General features: G+C 35.4%; 1 protein-coding gene across 1 annotated transcript in view; it reads right to left on the bottom strand.

Annotated features, from left to right (window-relative positions):
- The window catches only part of SNX2 (sorting nexin 2), a 53535-nt gene that overhangs the window by 31104 nt on the left and 1413 nt on the right, over positions 1 to 21018 (bottom strand). The window contains exon 2 of the mRNA XM_030869792.2: positions 399 to 516. Within this exon, the coding sequence (XP_030725652.1) occupies positions 399 to 516 (118 nt within the window). The remainder of the gene's footprint in view (positions 1 to 398; positions 517 to 21018) is intronic.

Raw genomic sequence — 21018 nt, 5'->3', positions numbered from 1 at the left:
AAGTCCCTAAATTAAGTGGTTTTTAAGTCCAGAGTTTAATTTTGCTTTGTGACAACTTGTAAGTGAAAAGAAAATATAATCACTTGCTATTTCTCAAAGTATGAATGCCACAACCGTTTGTTTGAGTCCAAGTACTGATCAAAATAATCAAATTATTAGTGTGACTTATTTTCACATGCTTAAAACCAGAAAGGATCACATTTGTGCTTCTTTCAACAGTCTTTATTTTTCACAAAGCAAATTAACTGAAATTTCCTATCCTCCTCAGTTGGTAACAAGAAGAGCTACCATTAATACTTTACACAAAATGTCAGTTCTGCTTTAGAGAATATTTTCTAACAGAATATATGCTATAATTGACAATTTTTTTTTTTTTAAATAAAGGTACTTATAATTACCTGCAAAAAGGTCTTCTCTGTCATCATCCAGCACAACTTCTGCAGGTTTTGGACCATTGGAGTTCGTACTAATATCTTCTGTAATAAGACTAGCTGGATCTGGAGATGATGGACTTGACTGTTAAAAAAACAATAATTGACAATGGATTGCCATGTTTGTCTGTTATATCTCTATACACTACAGAAATAGAATATTCTCTTGATAAGAAAAGAAGACTAACAGCTATTTATAGTTCCTCCTTTGAGGGTAAGAATGAATCAAAAACATACTTTTACTCACTTTCTCCTTTCTTAACAAGAAGTCACTTAAGATTTAAAAATAAAATCTTCTCTAGTCACCCAGTTAGATACACTAATTTGCCATGTTGACTTATAATTAACAAAAACAAATTTTAATGATTTACATAGTATATAATATTATGACATAATAATAAATATCATATCTTGAAAACATGTTGCATGAGTAAGAAGTTCCAACTACTTACTTTACTGTAAGAGGAAGCTTTAACAGTAGTTAAATTGAGACTACAATTATTCTAAAATTTCTATAGTTTCAAACTAAAAATATGCCCTCCCCCAAATATTTACATTTCAACTAAGCTAAGGGACTATTTTTGTACTTTTTAAAGTACAAAGGTCAGCAAAATGGAATGAAGATTGTAAAGCTTTTAGTTTTATCACAGTTTTCTTATAGTAATAATTAAAACCAATACTATTTTTTTTAAAAAAAATAACAAAAAGGAAGTTGAATACGTCAAAAGTGCACAGCTAGATATTTTTACAAACCCAACATCCCTGTGTAATCAGCACCCAGATCAAGAAAGAGAACATTATCATCAACTCTAGAAGCTCCACTCATGCTCCCTCCCATTCTTTACCCTCTCTCCACCCAGGCTTCTACCAACATGGATTTGTTTTTCCTGTTTTCACTCTTCATGGAACTGGAATCATACAAAATATATTGTTGTGTATTTGGTTTTTTATCTTAATGTTATATATATGAGATTCTTCTATATTATTGTATGTAATAATAGGACACTCATTTTCGTTTCTGTAAATATTTCACTGTGTAAATACATCATAATTGATCCATTCTACTGTTGATGGGCATTTGGGTTTTCAAATTTCATTATCAGTTTTATACCACTACCAATAGCACTGTATAAACTTTCTAGTACATATATCTTTTAGCAAACAGTGAACAAATGTCTGTTTGGTATGTACCTAGTAGTGAAATACCTGGATCATAGGGTAGGTGAATGTTCTTTAGAAGATATCACTAAACATTCTTCTAAAGTGGTTATTTAATTTATACTCCCACCGGTAATATATGAAAATTTCAGTTGCTCCACACCCTTGTTAACACTTTACTATATTCCATCTTTTTCGTTTTAGCGATTATGGAGGGTGTAGAGTGTATCTTTTGTGGTTTGAATTTGCATTTCCCAGATGAATAATGATGCTGAGCAATTTTTCATATGATTAACGGACACTTGGATATCTTCTTTCGGGAAGGGTCTCTTCAAATATTTTCCCTATTTTTTTCTATTGTTCCTATTGATTTGTAATTCTTTACATGTTCTAGATACAAATTCTTTGTGAGATATGTATCACAAATATTTTTCTCCCAGTCCGTACTTAATGCCTTTCCACTTACTTAATGGTAGGTATTGATGAATAGAAGTTCTTAATTTTAGTAAGGGTAAATTATCAACTTTGTTTTAAGATTAGTAAATTTTTTGTAGGATGAATAATTTTTCTTTTTTAAACACTGTCCAGGGAACACTGAGACATGTCTCTTCTTCTTTTTTTTTTTAATATTTACTTATTTATTTGGTTGCACCAGGTCTTAGTTGCAGCATGCCTGTGGGATCTAGTTCCCTGACCAGGGATCAAATCTGGGGCCCCTGCACTGGGAGTGTGGAGTCTTATCCATTGTGCCGCCAGGGAAGTCCCCAAGGATGAATAATCTTTTAAGGCCACTCCTAATTCATAAGATTTTCTGATCAGCTTTTTGAGTAAACTATCCTCTTCAGCATGAGGACATTTCTTAAGAGCTTTCAAAAACAGTTTAAATTCCTTATGGGAAAATTTTAAAAAGCGGTTTTTTTTCTCTCAGGAGCTCATAGCTCATGCTTATAGACCAAACTCTCACAAAGGTATGCCTCTATTTACCTTAGCATTTTTTCTTGAAGAAATTTGGAAACAAATAAGCTTTTATTATAAGCTTCGTCTAGAAGATGTTCCTGACCACCTCAATCTCATCTCTAGCTGAGTCTGGTTAGGTGAGTGATATATATGCTTCCACAGCATATCTATTTCTTTTGCCATAATTTCTCTTACCATACTATATTATAATTATTATCTGTTTATAGACTACTAATTCTATAAGGAAAGAAGAATGTCTTATTTTGCTTATTACTTTTTATCAGGTTCCTGGCCGCAAACACTCAATGACTATCTACTAACTGAATTCTAAGAAAATAATTACAAATATGTGTAAGAATTGGCCACAAGTTTGTCAACCAGATTGCCTATAATACTGAAAGGTTTGAAATACCCTAAAGCACAGCTACATAAAAATGTAGCAGAGTGGCTCCAACACCCATTCATGATAAAAGCTCTCAGTAAACTAGGAATACAAGGGAACCTCCTCAATTTGAGAAATAGCTACAAAAAACCTAGAGCTAACATCACACTTAATGAGAAACTCAGAGCTATCTCACTAAGATCAGGAACAAGGCAAGGATCCCCCCTGTCACTACTGCTTTTCAACATCATATTGCAAGTCCAAGCTAATGCAGTAAGACAAAACAAGGAAATAAAAGGTATATAGATTGGGAAGAAATAAAACTGTGTTCACAGATGACATGATCCTCTAAGTAGAAAATCCAGAAGAACTGACAAAAAAGGCTCCCAGAACTAATAAGCAATTATAGCAAAGCTGTAGGATACAGGTTAACATACAAAAGTTAATCACTTCTATATACCAGCAACAAACAAACAGAATTTGAAATTAAAAAAAAAAACATTTACATCAGCACCCAAAACAACTAAATACTTAGGAATAAATCTAACAAAATACGTATCAATACAATATCCATATGAGAAAAACTAAAAACCTCTAATGAACAAAATTAAAGAACTAAATAAATGAAGAGATATTCTATATTCATGAATAGGAAGATTCAATATTGTCAAGATGTCAGTTCTTCCTGACTTGATCCACAGATTCAATGCAATACCAATCAAAATCCCGGCAAGTTATTTTGTGACTATCGATAAAATGATGCTAAAGTTTACACGGAGAAGCAAAAAACCCAGAAGAGACATTACTGAAGGAGAAGAACAAAATGGGAGGACTGAAGCTACCTGACTTCAAGACTTACCATAGGCTACAATAATCAACACAGTGTGGTACTGGTAAAAGAACAGATTAATGGGACAGAATAGAGAGCCCAGATATAGATCCACATAATATGGCCAGTTGATTTTTTGACAAATGATCAAAGGCAATACAATGGAGAAAAATTAGTCTCTTCAACAAATAGTGTTGGAACAACTGGAAATCTACATGTGAAAAAAGAATCTAGACACAGACCTTACACCCTTCACAAAAATCAACTCAGAATGGATCACAGACCTAAACGTAAAGCACAAAAGTATAAAGTTTCTAGAAGATAACATAGGAGAAAATCCAGATGACCCTGGGTTTCCTAATGAGTTTTTAGATACAACAGAGGCACAATCCATGAAAGAAAGACTTGATAAGACAGACTCCACTAAAATTAAAATGAAAACTTCTGCTCTGCAAAAGATAGTGTCAAGAAAATGGAAAAACAAGCTGTAGACTGGGAGAAAATATCTGCAAAACACACAGCTGATAAAGCACTGTGATCCAAAATATACAAAGAACTCTTAAAATTAAACAATTAGAAAATGAACAACTCGGTTTAAAAACAGGACAAAAACCTTCAAGATACTTCACCAAAGATAAACGCATGGCAAATAAGCATATGAAAACATGCCCCACATCATATATCATTAGAGAAATGCAAATTAAAACAACAATGAGACACCGTTATACCTCATAGTGGTACATTCTATATACCTATTAAAGTCAAAATTTGGAACACTGACAACACCAAATGCTGATGAGGATGTGGGGCAACAAGAACTCTCATTCACTGCTGGTGGGAATGCAAAGTGGTACAGCCACTATGGAAGACAATTTGGCAGTACTTTTATAAGATGAGCATACTCTTATCATACATTCCAGCAACCGTGAACTTTAGTATTCATCCAGAGGAGCTGAAAACTTATACCCATACAAAAACATGCACATAATGTTTACAACAGCTTTATTCATAATTGCAAAAACTTGGAAGCAATGAAGATGTTCTTCAGTAGGTGAATGGGTAAATAAACTACAGTACATCCAGACAATGGAATATTATTCAAACTAAAAGGAAATGAGCTTTCTAACCATGAAAAAATACAGAAGAAACTTAAATATTACTAAGTGAAAGAAGCCAGTCTGAAAAAGCCACATATTGTATAATTACAACTATATGACACTGTGGAAAAGGCAAAACTATGGAGATAGTAAAAAGGTCAGTGGGTTGGGGGAAGGAAGGGATGAACAGGCAGAGCAGAGAGGATTTTTAGGACAGTGAAACTACTCTGTATGATATTGTAACAGTGAACATATATCATTATACGTTCGTCCAAACCCAGAGAATGTACAATACTAAGTGAACCTTAATGTAAACTATGGATCTTGGGTGATTATGATGTGTCAAAGTGGTTTCACCAATTGTAGCAAAAGTACCACTATGGTGGAGGATGTTGATAATGAAGGAAAATGCATGTGTAGGGGCATTATATGGGAAATCTCTATACCTTCCATTCAATTTTGCTGTGAACTTAAAACTGCTCTAAAAAGTAGTCTATTTTTCAAACAATGTAGTAGCAGAGTGGCATTTACTGACACAGAAAGATGCTTTTAATATGCCATTATATAAGAGAAATAGTTACACATGTGACCCGGTTTCCTGACACTACTCATTAAAAATAAATGTTTTCAGCAGTTGGCCCTCTGTTTCTGGGGTTCCAACAGATTCAACCAACTGAAGATTAAAAATATTAAAAAAGTAAATTCCAAAAAGTTCCAAAAAGCAAAACTGGAATTTGCCACACACCAGCAACCACTTACACAGCATTTACCTTGTACTTACAACTATTTACAAACATTTACATTGACATAGGTATTATAAATAATCTAGAAATGATTTTAAATATATGGGAGAGATTGTATATAGATTATATGCAAATACTATGGCATTTTATATAAGAGACTTCCATAAAAGGGATTTTTGGTATCTGTGGGATGCCCTGGAACCAATCCCCTGTGGATACTGAGGGAAAACTGTACTTGTTTTGAATAAGATACAGGCATTAAGGACCTACATATAATATACCTGTACCCTCAACTTCATTTTGAACAAAGATTTTATTTTTGAATACCAAAATTTCCTGGAGATCAAAGCTCTGGATTGTAGTTCTGCCTGCACACTAACTTGTCTATGGTTACATAAATTTCCTTAAGTACCATTTTTTTGTCTATTTAATGAGAAGTATATCAAAATTGCTATAACAGTCTTTTTTTTTTACCTACACATTTTACTATTTCACAATTTCTAAATCTAGAATCACCTGATTCGATTTCTTTTTGCATTTCTTAACCTTGCTTGATAATAACTTTGAAAAAACAAAACACCAAAATTTGTAAAAACTAAACGCAACTTTAAAAATAGTCAGTCTCAACTCACTGCTATAATTTAATGCCTGTGTAATGAACCTGTGACCAAATCTCAAGAGAAAAGACAATCAACAGATCCCAACCCAAAACAGCTCAGATGTTCGAAGTATTAATCAAACAAACTTTTAAAAGCTTTTCTAACTATGCTCCATGAGATAAAGGTAAATACATATGAAGTGAATGAAAAGAAAGATGTTCACAGCAAAGAAACAGAAACTACCAAAAAAAAAAAAGGAAAATTTCAGAACTGAAAAAAAGTATCTAAAGTAAAAAGTTCAGTCTCCCTGGTGGCGCAGTGGTTGAGAGTCCGCCTGCCGATGCGGGGGACGTCGGTTTGTGCCCCGGTCTGGGAGGATGCCACATGCCGTGGAGCGGCTGGGCCCGTAAGCCATGGCCGCTGAGCCTGTGTGTCCAGAGCCTGTGCTCCGCAATGGGAGGGGCCACAGCGGTGAGAGGTCCGCGTACCACACACACACACACACACACACAAAAAAAGTTCTCATGATGGGTTCAATAAAAGACTGAAGATGACAGAAAAAAGTGTCAGTGAACTTGAAAATAAATCCACATAAAGTATCCAATCTGAATAACAGTGAAACAAAAGTTGAATAAAATGAACAAGGGGGACTTCCCTGGTGGTCCAGTGGTTAAGAATCCGCCTTCCAATGCAGGGGACACGGGTTCGATCCCTAGTTGGGGAACTAAGACCCCACATGCTGCAGGGCAACTAAGCCCACGTGCTCTAGAGCCTGTGTGCCACAAGTAGAGAGCCCTTGTGCCGCAACTACTGAGCCCGTGCACCACAACAAAATATCTTGCATGCTGCAACTAAGACCCGATGCAGCCAAATAAATAAAAAAGTAAATATTAAAAAAAAAAATGAACAAGGCCTCAGGAGTCTGTAAGATAATATCAAAAAGTCTAACACTCATGTCACTGAAGTTCCTGGACAGATGAAAAATTTTTGCACAAATATTTACAGAAGAAATGGTTGAAAATTCCTGAAGTTGAAGGACATAAATTTATAGGAGCAAACCTCAAAGAGGATAAAACCAGAGAAAGCTATGTTTACACACATCATCACACAGCTAAAATAAAAGTATTAGAGAAACAAATGAAAGTAGTGAGAGAAAAAACCCATTTTTACAGGGGGACACCAATTAAAATGACCAGAGATTTCTCATCAGAAATCACAAAGACTAAGAAAACAGTCTAAGAATACTTTCAAAGTGATGGAAGAAAGAACTGTCTACCCACAAATCTATAAACAGCAAAAATACCGTTCAGGAATAAAGGTAAAACAGTTTTCAGATGAAGCACAAACAAGATAATTCTCCATCAATAAACAAGGTCTAAAAAAACAGTAAAGGAAATTCTTTACGCTTAAGAAAAATGATACAAGAGGAAACAATGAATGAAGGAAAAGCAACAGAAATGCTAAATATCTGAATAACAAAAAGAAACTACGTTTTCCCTCTTCAATTCTCTAAAATAGATACGTCTATTCAAAGTAAAAATTGTAATGCAGGCCATAGTTATAATATATGTAGACTATTAACAACCTATAACGTATTCTTATCATAACTGAATGTTTATACTACTCTAATATCTTGGATATTCATTTTTCTCTGACATCAAAGTCAGAGAATGAAAAACTGGCATGTTGATGTAACAAAAAGGACTCTTTTATATCATAGTTCAGTGCCTGAGAGTGGAGAACAAGATGGGAATGGTGTGGACGGGTGAGCAACTCCAGTAATGGCTGTGGTGGCAGCAGTCACCCCACTGTGGGGAGACTATGAGGCATGCACTTTCTATTGGTGCCCATCCATCAGCAGCATGGAGTGCCCTGCTCCACTGCTCACAGAGCAGTCATGGAGCAGTCACTCATTAAAGGCTCTCAGGACTCACTTATCTCTGCCCCTGCCTCTCCATGTCTCCTTCAGTTTCCTAGTGAGTTCAGGAAGAGTTGTTCTCCACTGGATGGAAAGGAGTAAGGAGAGAGTGGTCCATCAAACAAGAAAGTGATGGTGGAAGGGTACAGTAACAGCTTCTGGGTGATCAGAATTATAGTTGTCTGAGACAGGCAATGAGGAGACATCAGTGTTTTTAATAAATATATATTCTTTTCTTCCCCTGTATCATCATTTAGTAGTTTTCTAGAGATTATTTTTATTAAAAGTTTCAAGGTTGCTAATATCTCTTCAAAAAAAACAAAAACAAAAACAAAACAAAACAATTAGTGCTTTGGATTGCAACGAAGACTAAAGAAGCCCACCTAATCCTCTTTCTCCCACTGATTAACACTAAAAGCTCTGGATAGAATACAGAAACAATGATCTAAAAGTAAAAAATAGGCAGGGCTTCCCTGGTGGCGCAGTGGTTGAGAGTCCGCCTGCTGATGCAGGGCACATGGGTTCGTGCCCCGGTCTGGGAAGATCCCATATGCCATGGAGCGGCTGGGCCCATGAGCCATGGCCGCTGAGCCTGTGTGTCCGGAGTCTGTGCTCCGCAACGGGAGAGGCCACAACAGTGAGATGCCCGCGTACCACAAAAAAAAAAAAAAAAAAAAAAGCATCTAGAACAATTCTTTGCTCAAAAAGACAAAAAGTTTTGGGAAGATGGAATTATGAAGTTGCCTGGAAAATGGCAGAAGGTAGTGGAACAAAAGGTTGAATACGTTGCTCAATAAAGTTCTTGGTGAAAATGAAAAGTGTGTCTTTTATTTTTACTTAAAAACCGAAGGCACTTTTTGGCTAACCCAATACTTGCTATGCTTTAAGAAAGTCCTTTACCACGTCAACTTCCAGCAACCATAAAACAAGTTAATCTGTTACCTTACCAGGAGGGTAAAGTTTACCCTTTACAGTTCTTGAAAGAAAAAATTAGTGACCTTGAAGATAAATCACTAGGAAATCTCCAATCTGAGTAATAGAGAGGAAAAGAGAAATGAAGAAAATGAACAGAACCCCAAGGATCTGTGAAACAGTATAAAAAGATCTAACATTCATGTTACTGAAGTCCTAGAAAAAGAGCAATGCAGAACAATATTTAAAGAAATGATGCCTAAACACTCTCCAAATTTGGTGCAAGACATTAATTTACAGATCCAAAAAAATGAAAACTCCAAACAGGACAACTTCAGAGAAAACTAGATGCAGCCTCATTATTAAAAATGGCTGCAATGTGGGACTTCCCTGGTGGTCCCGTGGTTAAGAATCCACCTTTCAATGCAGGGGACATGGGTTCAATCCCTGGTCAGAGAACTAAGATCCCACATGCTGTGGGGCAACTAAATCCGGGGGCTCTAGACCCCGCATGCCACAACTAGAGAGCCTTTGTGCCCACGTGCCACAACTAGAGAGTCCATGTGCTGCAACTACTGAGCCCAGGCTCTGGAGCCCATGCACCAAAACTAGAGAGCCAGCATGCCACAACAACTGAGCCTGTGCTCTGGAGCCTGCGTACCACAACTACAGAGCCCACGTGCTACAATTACTGAGCCCACACGCTCTGGAGCTCACACATTGCATCTAGAGAGAAGCTCGCATGCCACAACAAAGAGCCCACATGACGCAACTAAGACCCTATGCAGGCAAATAAATACATAAATAAAAATGTTTTAAAAAAAAAGAACCAAAGAAATGGTAACTGTGGAAATAAAATAGACCATTTTTCTTTTCTTAAAAGTTATTTAAAATGTGTGTAACTATGAGAGCAAAAATTATAACAATGGTAAAGTTTTCAATGAATGGAAATGTAATACACATGAGAAATACAACATGAAAGAAGGAAGATAAATGGACCTATATGGTTGTAAGGCTCTGAATTTTGTTTGTCAAAGTACAATATTAACTCTAATTGGACTGTAAATGTTTAGGTATATATTTCCCTCTGTTTTCAGAGGGAAAAACAGAAGAGAAAAACAGTAATCAAATAAAATGCTAGATCTAATGCAATCACACCAATAATCACATTAAATGTAAATATTCTAAACACCCCAATTAAAAGACAGAAGTGACCATATTGTGTACAAAAATAACAATGCACAACAATATGCTGCCTATAAAACCCTACTTTAAAGACATAGGTAAGTTAGAAGTAAAAGAATGGAAAAAACATGTCATGCTACCAAAGAAGAGCTGGAGTGTTACATTAACATCAGATAAAATAAACTTAAGAATAAGGAGTATTATCAGCAATTAAGAGGGGTATCATGTGATAAAAGGATCAATTTACCAAGAAATTACAATAATACTAAATTACAGTAATTGATACAATAAATAGATAATAAGGGAAGATAGAGAAGACCTGGAAAATACTATCAATCAACTTGACTTAACATTTAGAGAACACTTCAACAATAACATTAGACTATATACATGTTTTTCAAGTGTACACAAACTGTTCACCATAACAGATCACATTCTGGGCCATCAGACAAACCTTAACAAATGTAAAAGAACTGGAGTCATAAAACATTCTCTGACACTAATAAAATAAACCTGTATCAGCAACAGAAAACTATCTGGAAAATCCTCAAATTTTGGAAATTAGCACATTCTAAATAACCTATAAGTCAAACAGGAAATCACAAGGGAAACTTGTGACTAGAAAATAGTTTAAATTGAATAAAAACAAAAACACAGTATCAAAATTTGTGGGATGCAGCTAAAGCGGTGCTTACAGCGAAATACATAGCTAAATACTAGCACTCAAAAAAAAAAAGTCTTAAACCAATGATCAAAGCTTGACAAAACAGAAGAGCAAACTAAACAGACAGCAAGCAGAAAGAAATTAATGAAACTAAAACACAAAACAAAAAATAAACAAGAAACCAAGAGACCAAAAATGGATTCTTTGGAAAGATTCCAATAAAATGACAAACCTTTAGCATGATTAAAATGAATGAATAAATAAGCAAACAAAGAGATGACATAAATTACCAATATAAGCAATGAAAAAGGAGGGGCATTACCTAGACTACACAGATACGGTAATAGGATAATGGAGTATTATGAAAAACCTATGCCCATGAATTTCACAGCTTACACTGAACAGACAAATTCCTTGAAAGTCACATACCACCAAAGCTCAACAAGAAGAAATACTTCTGTATCTATCAGATACACTGAATTTGAAGTTAAAAATCGCCCAGCAAACAAAACATGTTCAGATGATTTTACTAGCAAGTTCTGTCAACACTTAAGGCAGACATATGACTAATTCCACACAACCTCTTCAAGAATATAGAAGAGGAGGAAACACTCTCCAACTCATTTAATGAGGTAAGCATTTCTGATACCAAAATCAGACATAACTAGTAAAAGAAAATGACACACAAATATCTCTCACAAACACAGACACAATAACAGAAAAACACTAGCAAACTGGATGTAGCAATATATAAAAAGTATAAACACATTATGACTGTGTGGTGTTTATGCCAGGAATTCAAGGTTTAGTCAACATTTGAAAATCAATCAATATAATCCAGTTTATCAATAAACTAAAGAGAATTATATGAACATCTTATTAGATGCAGAAAACTCATTCACCAACATCAACATCATTCAGAGATACAAAAGTCAGAAAACTAGAAATAGAAGGAAACTTCTTTAACCCAATAAAGGTCATCTACCAAAAAAAATCATATTTAAGGGAGAAAAAAATGAATATTTTCCTCCTATTAGCACGAAAGGGGAAAAGATACCCACTCTCACCATTTCTGTTCAGTATTACAATATTGGTTCTAACTAGTGCATTAAGACAAGAAAAAGAAAGACATACAGATTGGAAAGAAATAAAACTCTAATCAGAGACATGACTGTTTACATAGAAAATCCCAAAGGTTCTATAAAAAAAACCACTAGAACTAGAATGTTTAGCAACAGTTGCAGAAAGCAGGGTAAATATGCCACCAATGAGCAAACGTGAAAGATATAAAGGCACCAAAAAACTATAAAATAGGTAAAACTAATAAAATATGTACTAGATCTGTATGCTAAGAACTATGAACACTGATGAAAAAGATCAAGACAGACCTAAAAGAAAAAAAAAAAGAGAAATAGTATACTTATGGCTTAAAGGCTCAATATTGTTAATATGTTAATTCTCCTCCAAACTAATTAATGGATTCATTACAATCTCAATTAAAATCTCAGCAGGAATTTTTGATAGAAATCAATAAATAGATTCTAAAATTATATGGATAGGCAAAAGAACTAGAATAGTCAAAACTATTTTGAAAAGAACAAAGTCACTGGATTCACACTACCTGATTTCAAGACTCAGTTAATCGAGGTAATCAAGACAGCACAGAACTGGCAAAAAGATAGCCAAAAGATCAATGAAACAGAGTCCAGAAATATATATGCGCTACTGATTTTTGACAAAGATGCAAAGACAACCCAATGAAGAAACTTTTAAAGTCTAGCTTCTCTAACTTAATATAAAACATCTGAAATTCACTGATGTTTGTTGCATGTACTGAAAAATACTATCAACTAACAATATTTATAGAACATTCCACCCAATATCAGACTAAATACATTCTTTTCAAGTGCACACATAATATTTACCACAGAAGACCATATTCTGAGCCATAAAACAAACTGTAAAATGATTATCTTTCAGTAAATGGTGGTTGAGCAACAAGATATTTATATTCAAAAACATGAACCTCAGGCTACCCTGGTGGCACAGTGATTGAGAGTCTGCCTGCCGATGCGGGGGACAGGGGTTCATGCCCCGGTCCAGGAAGAACCCACATGCTGTGGAGCGGCTAGATCCGTGAGCCATGGCCGCTGAGCCTGCGTGTCCAGAGCCTGTGCTCCGCAACGGGAGAGGACACAACAGTGAGAGGCCCATGTACCGCAAAAAAAAAAAAAAAAAAAAAAAAAATGAACCTCAACTCATAAGAAAATTAACTCAAAATCAATCTGAAGTCCAAATATAAAAGCTAAAACTATAAAACTTATAGAAAAAACATAAGAAAACCTTTGTGACCTTGTGTTAATGTTAGCCAAGGATTTCATATGTAACATATGAAGTACTATCAATTAAAAAAGGATAAAACAAGGCACAGATTGGGAAAAAATATCTTCAAAACACACATCTGGCAAAGGATGTGTATTCAGAATACATGAAGAATTCTCAAAACTCAATAAGGAAACCCATTTTAAAATGGCTAAAAGATACAAAAGAACACTTCACCAAAGAAGACAATTTTCAGATAGTGAACACGTATGTGAAAAGATACACACCTTCATTAACCGTTAAGGAATGTATATTAAAACCACAATTAGATAACACTACATACCTTTTAGACTGGCTAAAAATCACTGGTATGCTGGTATATGTTTAGCAATCAGGTCTTTGGGAGAGAAGACCCTGAATTTTAGCTTTTGCTTATTTCTGTGGCATAAACATACCCTCTGTGGCTTTCTCCCGACTGAATGTGGAGCTAGGAAGATATGTTACTTTCCACCATACTGATACAACAGACATAATACAGAAACTAGTAAAACATAGTAATTAGGAAGCAACAAGTTTTATATATTCATTACCTTTGTTTTTTTAATATAATTTATGTTTATATAATTTTTTAACAATGGCTGTTTACTAAACAGTTTACAAAATTCCTGAAAATTTAAACATCAGTTCTTTCAAGTCAGTATAAGCCAGCCCCAAGCGTGCCACTGCCTGAAATAAAACTGACACTAACAAGTGCTGACAAGGATGTGGAACAACTGAATTCTCCATCATGGAAGAAAACAGTCTGGCAGTTATCTTTTTCTTCTTTCTCTTTCTTTCTTAGAATCTTTTACAATTTTTTTATATTTCAGAGATAAAATGAATGAAAACCTGACCAGAGACTAAAACAGGCAAATCCAGAGGCACTTAGTTTCCTTCAGACTAGCCTTCAGGATTCAAACACTCAATAATACATACAAAGTGTGACTCTTTGAATAGGAATAAAGTGTCAATATATATTTTTAAAGAAATGTATTTATTTATTTTATTTTTGGCTGCAATGGGTCTTTGTTGTCACAGGCAGGCTTTCTCTAGTTATGGTGAGTGGGGGCTACCCTTCGTTGCAGTGCGTGGGCTTCCCATTGCGGTGGCTTCTCTTGTTGCGGAGCACAGGCTCTAGGCGTGCAGCTTCAGCAGTTGTGGCATGCCAGCTCAGCAGTTGTGTCTTGCAGGCTCTAGAGTGCAGGCTCAGTAGTTGTGGTGTGTGGGCTTAGTTGCTCCATGGCATGTGGGATCTTCCTGGACCAGGGCTCGAACCTGTGTCCCCAGCATTGGTAGGCGGATTCTTAACCACTGCGCCACCAGGAAAGTCCCTAAAACTTCAATATTAAAATAACTTTTATGATGGGAGGAAATACCATAACATACTTTTGTCTTGAAACATCATGCTTTCATTTTAATGAAACCATATATTATCAATTCTCAGACTTGGAGAACACTGTCCTAATGGACATGGTCTTGGGTTATATTACTAGTTATTATTATAACTTGAGTTATATCATTACTAGAGCCATTAACTTGCAAGACTAAAAGTAATTAACTTCATCTCCCTATGCTTTATCTCCCTTGAACCTTTCTGGCAAAAAGTTTGGCAGTCTCTTAGAAAGTTAAACATGTATTTACCATACAACCAGCAATCCTACTTCTAAGTATTTTCCCAAAGGAAATGAAAATCGTTCATACAAAAATCTGTACGTAAGGCTTCCCTGGTGGCGCAGTGGTTGAGAGTCCGCCTGCCGATGTAGGGGACACGGGTTCATCCCCCGGTCTGGGAAGATCCCACATGCCACGGAGCGGCTGGGCCCGTGAGCCATGGCCGCTGAGCCTGCGCGTCTGGAGCCTGTGCTCTGCAACGGGAGAGGCCACAACAGTGAGAGGCCCACGTATCACAAAAAAAAAAAAAAAAAAAAATCTGTACATAAGATGTTTATGTCGTTTCTAGTCATTAATGCCCGAAACTGTAAACAACATAAACATTCAACAACAAACAACTGTGATACACAATACAATGGAATACTAAATTCAGCAACAAAAAGGAATGAATTACTGATACATGCAACAACATCAATAAATATTAGATACTTTAGGTTAAGTTAAAGAAGCTACATTCAGGAAATTTCATACTGTTTTATTTATAAAAAATATAATTCCATTTATATGAGTCCATTTATATGGAATTCTGGAAAAGACAAAACTATAGGCAAAAAACAGATCAGTGGGTGCCAGAGGCTGGGAGTGGGAGGCGTTAACTACATGAGACAATTTTTAGGAGGTGATGGACGTGTCCTATATCTTGATTGAGGTGGTAGTGAACTTTACTGAGGTAAATTTTATCACAACTAAAAACCATCATCACAGGAAAAAAACACCAGAGTTCAATTTTATAGGAAAGTGGGCATTTGAAAAGTAACATTAAGGACAAATCTGGGGAGTTCCCTGGCAGTCCAGTGGTTAGGACTCTGAGCTTTCACCGCTGAGGGCCTGGGTTCAATCCCCGGTCAGGAAACTAAGACCCCACAAGCCGTGCAGCATGGCAAAAAAATAAATAAATAAAATTATTCTTTTTAAGAAAAAACTGAAAAAAACTGAGCACCTCTGCCTCAAGCAACTACATAGAATAACATTTTTTACAGGCACTAAAAATAGTTCATTCCAAAACCCTTATATTTAATGGCTTCCAGGGAAAGTAGTCAATTAGAGTTATACCTCGTCATAAATCTCTTTCTAGTATTTTCCATGCTGTTGCCTTTAAATACCTGGTCACGAAATGTCTTTCCTCTTAAACATAGGTAATTCATAATGAAATTTTCAAAAAAATTAAAACATTTAAAGTTGGATGCCAACCCAAAGAAGACAGAATTAGGAAAACAAGATATATGCTGTTACTACCTGTTGTGTTAGAACAATAGATACTAACTTCAGTTCTTTATCCAAAGACTCTTTAGTCTTACTCTACTTGCTCTCTTGATAATGTCACCCACTTTTCAGGGTTTCAAAGATCATCTCTATGCAATTAAGTCACTCCAGTTTTCTATACTATTTCTGTACCATGTGCATATTTCAATTACACATATATCACCTGGTATTGCAGATGCTTGTTCACACAGGTGTGTTTATTATGTTGACTCCTGTTGGTTCATATACTCCGTAAGGGCAAGGACTAGATTTCTACTAAACTAGTTTGGTTTAGTGTCACCATTCAATAAATTGTATTGAATCTGTATCTCTAGCCACCCAGTATTTCTAGCTGTCTGATAGTATCTGCATTGGTGTAACTTATTCCCAAATGAAATAAACTTATAATTCCTTCCCCTAGACATTGTAAGTCTTAAGATGTCTATCTTTTAATCTGCTATTGCATCAACTTCTTTCTCTCCTTTATTATTTGCACTTTTCTTCTTGAGGCTTTTAACCTCAGATTTAAAATAACCTCTGGCTCATCAACCTACCAATGATACCTCGCACTCAAATTTATCCCTCAGACCACTAGCACATTAAGCTTCCTAGGTGATCATGTTACTGCCCTGAAAATCTTCCAGAGCTCTCACGTGCCTACAAAACAAATTTCAAAGCTGTTCACAATCTCACCACATTAACCTGTAACATCCTATATTCAGCCACTCAGAATTATTTATGGTTCCCTAAAATATGGACTGAACCTTAAGTGACACGTGCCATTCTCCCACACTGAAATTTCATTCCACCCTTCGAAGTCTCTCTTAAATATTATCATCTCAATGGCTTTTCCTAGCCAACAGAAACACTTACTGTTCATCTACTATGTGTCAGGAATGCTGATAGGAGTTAGAATCGCTCCCATTTCACTGGTACTTTCAGTGTTTTCAGATCATATAGTCACAGTCTGTCCGTATTAGAGCTTTCTGTATATCTTTCCTCTCCACTGGAGATTTTCTGTCCTCAAAGATTTGCATTATCTTGCTAGTATCTGCACTCCTGTTATCATCTAAAAAGTATGGTAGAGAGTAAATACTCAAGTATTTACTGAAGTCAACTAAGTACAGTATCTTCTGAGCAATTATGGCATAGGGTTACATGGTGGGAAAGGAATTCTAAGACCTGTGAACCTCCCATCTGGAAATTTCATTTGAAATGCACTATAAACTATCATGTGACAGTGTTGGTGAAACTGTGGTTCTCAACTTAACTTCAGCTGACCTTAAGATTTGAGGTTAGTACAAGAATCAGGTGTAAACATCTACAGTCAACCAATTTTCAGAAAGGATGCCAAGACCATTCAATGGAGAAACAGTCTTTTCATCAAATGGTGCTGTGACAACTGGATTGCCACATGCAAAACAATGAAGTTGGACTTTACCTCATACCATATACAAAAGTTAACTCAAAAACGAATCAAACCCCTAAATGTTAAGAGCCAAAACTATAAAACTCTTAGAAGAAAACAGATATTCATGGAATTCTTGGAAAAGACTCTGACAAGTACAGGTTTCTGGTAACTGACTATACTGCTGAACTGAATGAATAAGCATTTTCAGAATTCTAATGGAAAACTGATGAATTCATAAAAGTGCTAACAAAAGATCAAGATAAAAAAAAATTAATTACATGGGACTGAGTGAACTGATGAGGATGATTATAATTTTTGTGACTTTCTTTTTGAATAAAAAAATGTGACATAAATTTATGTAAAAAGAACTTAATGTAAAACAATGCCACTCCTCACATATTTTCTCTTGTTTTGGAAAATATATTTTCTGTTAAAAATGTGATTTATGCTGACACGTAATAGGTTGATTATTGTTAATATGAATGAATTAATAAATTTAAAAAAAACAGATATAAATCTTCATGACCTCGGATTGGGTAGGGGATTCTTATATATGATGTTGAAAGCATGACCAACAAAATAAAAAACAGATAAACTGGACTTCATCAAATTTTTAAAACATTTGTGCTTCAGAGAACACTGTCAAGAACATGAAAAGACAATCTACAGAGTGGGAAAAAATTTTTGCAAATCATGTATCTGGTAAAGAACTTCTATCTACGATATACAAAAAAATTCTTATAAATAAAAAGACAGGGCTTCCCTGGTGGCGCAGTGGTTAAGAATCCGCCTGCCTATGCAGGGGACACCGGTTCGAGCCCTGGTCCGGGAAGATCCCACATGCCACAGAGCAACTAAGCCCTTGCGCCACAACTACTGAGCCCGCACGCCACAACTACTGAAGCCTGTGCACCTAGAGCCCATGCTCCGCAACAAGAGAAGCCACCGCAATGAGAAGCCTGTGTCCCGCAACACAGAGTAGCCCCTGCTCGCTGCAACTAGAGAAAGCCTGCACACAGCAACGAAGACCCAATGCAGCCAAAAGTAAAATAAATAAATAAATTTATAAAAATAAAAAATAAAAAGATAACCCAACTGAAAAATGAGCAAAGGCTCTGAACAGACATTTCTCCAAAGATGTACAAACGGCCAACAAGCATATGCAAAGATGTCTTCAAGAAAATATAATCAAAACCACACTTAGAAACCATTTCACATGCATTATGATGGATAGAATAAAAAAGTCGAATAATAACAAGTGTTGGTGAGGATGTGGAAAAACTGGTTCCCTCACACATGGCTGGTGGGAATGTAAAATGGTGTGGCCATTTTGGGAAACCACTCCAGCAATTCTTCAAATGATTAAATGTAGAGTCACCATATAACCCAGCAATTCCACTTGTACACAAATGTTTATTGCAGCATTATTTATAATAGTCAAAATGGGGAAACAATGCAAATGTCCAATGAATGACAAAATGGATAAACAAAATGTGGTATAGCCATACAATGGATTATTACTCAGGCATAAAAAAGAATTAAGTATAGACTTTGAAAACATTATGCCAAGTGAAAGAAGTCAGTCACAAAAGACCACATGTTACATGATTTCATTCATATAAAGTCTAGAATACGGACGTCTATAGAGACAGAAAGTGAATTAGTAGTTGCCTAAGGTTGGGAGCAGAGGAGTTTAGGGAATGGGGACGGAGGTGAGAGGGTACGAGGTTTCTTTCTGAGGTGATGAAAATGTTGTAGTATCTGTGAATATACTAAAACCCATAAAATTGTACATATTAAATGCGTGAGTTATATGGTACGTGAATTATAACTCAATAAAGCTGTTTAAAAAAAGAACAGGTGAAACTAACACAACACTGTAAATCAACTATAATCCAATAAAGAAAAAAAAAAAGAACAGTCATATAATAGAAATTTCCTGACCTTTTTAAGGTGTTGTCTTACTACTTCATGCTGCCTTAGGGCAAGCATCTTTTAAGTTTAGGACTATATCATTAAAAAAAAAAAAAAAGGCAGTAAAAGTGGTATCCCTAAACAATGTAAAGCCTCTCAGGTACAAAAGAAGAACAAGCTTTTGCCAGATATTTTCCGTTTTCAGTCCCTTCCCTGCCCCCATGCCAGCCCTTCTCCACTCTGTTTCATAGTCACAACAGAAACATACAGTAGGGGTTTTAAATATGCTTTAGCTACTGAACATAGCTTTATGTGACTGTTCTTAATTTTGAAAGGAAAGTTTAATATTGGGATAAAAACATACTCATAGCATACATATGCACTAAGTTGTATAGTCATTACAAGCTTAACAATTATGACATGGAAGCTGTGTATAATTTGATTTTCACTTATATGGATTTCAACTGATTTTTTTCCTCCAAATGCCCTCAAATGAAAAAGTTTCTACATGCATAATATTTTTAAAACTCTGACTTACTTTTTTTTAAAATAGAAAGACATTAATTTTTATGCCTTTCTTACAATTTACGGCTTAGGTAAGAACTATTCAAAGCAGATGACCTGTATCAGAATCACCTGGGGCTTTGCAACTCATTGTTGTCCTTGGGACTAGAAGCAATGTCATGAGGAGTTTGTTAAAAATGCAGAATTTGGCTTATCAGAGACCTACAGAATCAGAATTTGCTTTAACAAGATCTCTAGGTAACTTATATATAATGTTTGAAAAATAATGATCTAGAACACTTATAAAACATGCAGATTCTAGTGAGGCAAAGGCATCTGCATTTTAAACAAGAATCCTATGGTTTCCCCTACACACTGAAGTTTGAGAAGCACTATTCAAAAGAAAAGGGGCATACTGAAAAAACATTCCTTTAGAGCAGCTTTGGTATACTAATAAATGCTGCTACCTATCCTTCCCCAAATAGTTTGAAAAGCAAAAAAAAAAATTCTGAATTTTTAAGTCTCACAGTTATACTACCTTAAAATTAATACCCTGAGTCTCACGAAATAAGGGGTTTAGATGAACAATCAGAACCAACTTTTTTAAAAGTTTTCATAATGCAGTAACCAAAATAAATTTATTCATACTCAAAATTCTGTAGACTTCTACTGAAAAGTCAAATACCTTATTAAAAAGTCCCATCCAAATGGGAAATATAAGTTATAGTTCCTTTTACTCAACTTTAAAAGACTTCAATTAAACAGAATGCTTAGTGTTCACAATATTCTAGTTTAAACTATGTTAATTAAGTTTATTCTGATCCTTGCTGGTGGAAAACCTTTGTAGCTCTCACAAGGAATACAGGTCTTAGGATTATGCATAGACACTAACTTTCAGTACGTGTTAAGGTAGCTGTAGAGTATACATAAAGGACTACAAGGATATTGGCCCCAAAATGTAATTTGCTGTGCAAGATAATTTTTACTAATTCTTAGGGGATGCTGGTTTTGACAATTAATTCAGCAAACATTTGCTAAAT

This window comes from Globicephala melas, chromosome 3, assembly GCF_963455315.2.
Source record: "Globicephala melas chromosome 3, mGloMel1.2, whole genome shotgun sequence".
NCBI lineage: Eukaryota > Metazoa > Chordata > Mammalia > Artiodactyla > Delphinidae > Globicephala > Globicephala melas.
This window is presented reverse-complemented; position numbering and strand designations above follow the sequence as displayed.